General features: G+C 62.6%; 1 protein-coding gene across 1 annotated transcript in view; it reads left to right on the top strand.

Moving 5' to 3' along the window:
- Window positions 1-5,133, top strand: part of HS3ST6 (heparan sulfate (glucosamine) 3-O-sulfotransferase 6) — a 9,017-nt gene that overhangs the window by 2,187 nt on the left and 1,697 nt on the right. The window contains exon 3 of the mRNA XM_011967031.1: window positions 2-134. Within this exon, the coding sequence (XP_011822421.1) occupies window positions 2-134 (133 nt within the window). The remainder of the gene's footprint in view (window position 1; window positions 135-5,133) is intronic.

The following is a 5,133-nucleotide window of genomic DNA, read 5'->3' as shown; positions in this document are numbered from 1 at the left end:
CTCATCGTGGGCGTGAAGAAGGGCGGCACGCGCGCCCTGCTGGAGTTCCTGCGGCTGCACCCCGACGTCCGCGCGCTCGGCTCTGAGCCCCACTTCTTTGACAGGTGCTACGAGCGTGGCCTCGCCTGGTACCGGTGAGCACCCTGGCCTGTCCGCCCTGACCGGCACCTTCCCGGGGAGGGCATCGTGCGCCCCGGGGAGCAGCGGGGCGAGGTTTCCGGGCAGTGGGGTTGGGACCGCCCTGTGGGGGGCCCAGGCCTGAGCTGGGGTCGTGGCTCCGGAAGAAGGAGTGATACCTAGTTAGGATTCCCTGAAACTATGAAAACTTTGGGGAAAGCCCTGGTTCCGTTCGCTCTGCTGAGGGACCCAGCAGGACTGGGGGAGGCGGTGCCATCCCAGACCGGAGGTCGTTTCCAGCCCGTGGGATTACCTGGCAGCATTAGAAATGCCTCTCCCGCCCTGTCACTCTGGGCAAGGAGGTGTGACTCTCTGACCGCTGGCCAGGTGCCGTAGAAAGGGGCCTCTAGGTTCCAGGCAGCCACCTAGAAAGCGTCCTTCCTCCCCAAGACCCCCGAGTCTGGGCAGTGGAATCTTTCTTGGTGGTCCTGGTAGTCCGGAGAAAGTCTGGGCTTTGGAAAGGAGGAGACTGCTTTTCCGGGAGTGCGCAGGGTGAGTCCAGCCCCATACATGGGGCTCTGTGGCTGTCCTGCCTCTACCCATGATGGACATGGGGTGTGGCAGTGGAATGTGGGGAGCACGAAGCCCCAGCTGAAGCAGCCTGCGCTGGTGGCTGCTCATCCCCGAGCTTTGACCGAGCCCCTGCCGAGAGGACCCTGCCCAAGGCCACCTGGGGAGTCAGTTGGGGCGGCAGGACCCAGACACTTCTCCAGGTGCCCCCGTTTCTCCGTTCCTGATCCTCTGATCCTCTTCCTCCCCTCACGCCTACCCCTATTTGTTAACTTTGCCTTTTGTACTAAAACTCTTGGGTTTGGAGGGCAGGCAGGGAGGGGCTCTGTGAGAGGAAGGGGGCTCGCTTCTGAGATCTGAAGGGCTGGTGCCAGCGTGGGGTGCTGGGGAAGTCAGGTGGTGGCTAGGGGATGTGGAGTCCATCGTGGGGCTCACCTGGCTGAATCAGGCATCCTCAGCTCAGGCTCCAGGGAGAGACCTCTCTCTCCTGACAGCAGGCAGGGGTCAGAATGCATCCCTAATCACTGCTGCAGGGAGGAGGGGAGGAGGGGCTGCCAAGCTAGAAGTGGGGGAGGAGCGGAGGGGCGGGAGGGAGAAGGGGAGAAGGGGCTTTGGGTTGAGGATGTGCAGTTAAGTGGAGTAAACATTTCAGAGCCACCCCTGACCCCATGAGCTTTGACAAGAGACTGGGGTGGGATCTGAGCTGGGCTGTGAGGAGCCCCAGGGGAAGCTAGGGTTGGGTTTAGTCCTAGAGGGTTCTGGAAGAGCCCAGGCTCGTGAGGCCAGTCCAGGCCCGCCCTGGGCATGTGTCCAGCCCTGGGGGATCAGTCTGGGGAGGATGAGAGGCAGCCGAGGCCAGGCCCAGCCTGGGGGTCAGCTCCTTAGCCCTGGGGGTGGGGTTCCAGGGACAGTGACGTGCCCGGGGTTGGAGGGGGTACAGGAGAGTGACTGCTCTGGTAGACTCTTGACTTCGTCGTGTTTTAGAAGGGGAAGGGGTGGGTATGGAGAATTCCAAGGGTCAGGTCCTGTGGCCTCTGGGGTTTTCCCTTGGACCAGCCATGCCGACCCCTCACTGGGCACTGCAGAGCCAGTAGAGCTGGGCCCGCTGAACTTCTGGACTACCGGTGTCCTGGTGCTGTCCGAGGGGGCGTGGCCATGTGGGGCTGGTGTGCCCCTAGGTGCCTGTGCCTCCGTCCTTTCAGCCTGCTACGAGCCTGCAGTGAGCCTCTGAAAGTTCGCACCCTGTCTCAGTTTCCCCAACTGCAAGGCAGCATTGTCTGCTCTTCAGACCCTGGGCTGGGCCCCCGGTGCCTGCAAGCTCTGTTCTGGGTGCTGGCTGTGGGGAGGCGAGCAGAGAGGAGTAGCCAGGGCCCCCACTTGAGTCTCTGGGCCACTGCTCCCCCTGGGCTGTGACCGACCTAGTTCTAGGCGGTGACCTGGCCTTCCTGTGGCCTCGGCAGGTGGGTCCTGGGTTGACTTTGGCCATAGGCCTTCCTTCCCACCTCTCCACCTCAGTCAGCTCATCCAGGCTCTTGCGGGGCCTCCCATTTGGGGACTGTAGCCCACAAGTGCCCCCGAGCTCAGCACATGCTTAGCTGTTCACCCACTAGTGAAGCACCTTTGTCTGCCAGGTGCGGGGTTCACGCAGACTCCCCAAGGTCTCCGTCTGCGAAGGGTGCCCTGTCTGGGGGCAAATGGGGGCTGTACTTTGACCGTAATCTTTTAGAAAAGCAAGAGGAGGGTCAGGCACAGTGGCTCATGCCTGTAATCCCAGCAATTTGGGAGGCTGAGGCAGGTGGATTACCTGAGGTCAGGAGTTTGAGACCAGCCTGGCTAATGTCGTGAAACCCCATCTCTACTAAAAATACAAAAATTAGCCAGGCATGGTGGTGGGTGCCTGTAATCCCAGCTACTTGGGAGGCTGAGGCAGGAGAATCGCTTGAACCGGGGAGGCAGAGGTTGTAGTGAGCTGAGATAGCGCCACTGCACTCCAGCCAGGGTGACAGGAGTCACCTGGAGTGCAGCTCTGTCTCAAAAACAAACAAAACAAAAGCAAGAAGCGGCAAGGAGCAGGGTGGGTAGGGGAACCCCTTAGTTCCTGGTTTGCAAGAGCAGTGGGTGCACGGAGTGGGGTCCGAGTATGTAGCGGGGAGGGACCTGGGCTCCTGTGGGGGATGCAGTCCCCCTGCACTTTCTGGCTTTGGCATCTGCCAGGCCCTTTTGGGATCTGCGAGTCTCAGACCCGAGGTGTGGGGCAGGAGGAGGGAGGCTGAGACGGAGGAGGGAGGGTTGCCCGGGGCTGGATGAAAGCCACAGGGAAATGCACACCAGATGAGGTGGGCTCCGCAGGGAGGGAGGGTCCTCAGAGCAACTCGTCAGATGTTTGTCACACGGGGGTCCAGTCCTGCTCCTCTCCCTCCTCCCCCGTCTCTCCCATCTCATCCACACCCGGGCTAGGACAGGCTTCGGATGCCTGGGGAGGGAAAGGAATTGATCCCAAAGATCTCTGCTCTCTGAGCTGGTTTGTGCAAGAGGGGGCCTGAAAAGCCTTTGCCGCCTCTCTGTGTTTCCACCGCCCTTCCACGGCAGGGGGTCCGGGAAGTCCATCCCCCTTCGGGGCTCTCTCTGACTCTTTGGAGAGAAGGCCTGGCAGGGCGAACATTCCTGTTTTGGTGCTGGTCCCTCCAGCAGGCGGGAAGAGGAGGATATGCAGAGTCACTGGTGTGCCTTCTGGGAAAGGAAAGGGGTGGGCTCCTGGTCTCGCTGGGTGCCTGGGGTCAAGAATGTCCCAGACGGGAGGGAAGGGCCTGGGGAAAGGCAGGCAGTGACTTCTGATGAGGCCTGAGGTCTGTCCCCTCCCAGCACCAGCCTGGTTTCTCTCCGTGGGCATCGTCAGCGAGGTCCCTGGTGGTTGCGGCAGGGGGTGGGGGTGCCTCCCCTTCTTATGACTTCCTCTCAGGGACGGGGGTGCCCTTGAGCTGCCAGGCGTCAGACCTTGGTACCGCCACCATCTGAGGCCTCTGTGTTTGTCCCTGGGATGCTGGGTGCGGTTCCCATGCGGGCTGCAGCTGTGAGAGGTGGGCGGGGAGTGCAGGGGCTCTGGGACTGACACCGCCCTTCCAGGTGGGCTGGAAGGAGGCAGCCCCCAAGGGTGGGAAGAGGGAGGGCTGAGCCCCACGCTCACCCCCAGCACCCCTGCCCCTCCCAGTCTCCCTGTGGCTGCTTCAGAAGTGGCAGCGGGTGGGTGGAGGGAGGCCCAGCTCCCTCTGTCACCAAGATGGAGGAGGACTTGTCCGGTGACGTTGTAGGCCAGCTCTGCCCAGGGCCTGGTTCTGCGGAGCGGGAAGGCTCCCGTGCCGCCCACCCCCGCTCTGCCCCATTGCTGGTGGATGTTGTGGGGGAAGCCTGGATTCTCTCCCGCTGCCGTCCTCACACATCCTCCCTCCCACCTCCAGCGCTCTCCACCGAGCACCCCAGTGCAGGGGGTCTGTGCAGCTGCCTCTGGCGCAGCCTGCGTTTCCCTGGGGGTCTGAGCAGGAAAAGGGAACTCAGGACCTGCCTCCCAGGGGCTCGAGTCTGGGGCGGTCACTCCTGGCAGGTCAGCCTCCTGGCAGGGGCCGGTCCTGGGGCTGTCAGCAGGGGTGGGGGAAGCCCCCTCAGAGGGCAGGAGTCAGGGCTGGGCATGACCAGCAGGGCATCCCCTCCCTAACACAGTTCCTGTTTCTATCGACCTAGTTCCCAGCCCTCCCCAGCTCTCCCTCGGAGCTGTTTGCTCAGCTGACCTGCCGCGCCCTGCCCTGCCCGACCTCACCCTGCACTACCTGGCGGGCAGGTGCTGCCCGGGGCACTGCTGGGGGTGCCTGGGCCTGCCCGGGCTGGGCACCCAGGATGGGCTCTCTGCCCAGGTGGGACAGTCCTGGCCTGTGGTCGGCCGATTCCCCCGGGACCTTGGGACTGGGTCAGTGCCCTCCTCCCCTGTGTCAGAATGAGGAGAATCTCAGAAAGGCCCCCTCCCTGGCCTGGCACCCTGGCAACCTGCAAGATCTGGGGGGCTACGGTGGCCCAGAGTCTTGCGAAGGATCTTCAGGCTGGCGCCACCGTGTCTCTGGCTTTCCTCACATGTGCTGGGCTCTGCTGGTGACTTTTTGGCCTCCTGAGTCTGGGCCCAGGTTGATGAGAATTCATAGGGCTACAATAAAAGACGGGGAGAGAGGCCAGCTGCAGTGGCTCACCCCTGTAATCCCAGCACTTTGGGAAGCCGAGGTGGGCGGATCACCTGAGATCAGGAGCTCGAGACCAGCCTGGCCAACATGGCGAAACCCCATCTCTACTAAAAATACAAAAATTAGGCCGGGCGCGGTGGCTCAAGCCTGTAATCCCAGCACTTTGGGAGGCCGAGACGGGCGGATCACAAGGTCAGGAGATCGAGACCATCCTGGCGAACAC

The sequence above is a fragment of the Mandrillus leucophaeus genome, unplaced genomic scaffold (genome assembly GCF_000951045.1).
Source record: "Mandrillus leucophaeus isolate KB7577 unplaced genomic scaffold, Mleu.le_1.0 Scaffold78, whole genome shotgun sequence".
Classification (NCBI taxonomy): Eukaryota; Metazoa; Chordata; class Mammalia; order Primates; family Cercopithecidae; genus Mandrillus; species Mandrillus leucophaeus.
The sequence above is the reverse complement of the archived record's forward strand: the minus strand, read 5'-3'. Positions and strand labels throughout refer to the sequence as shown.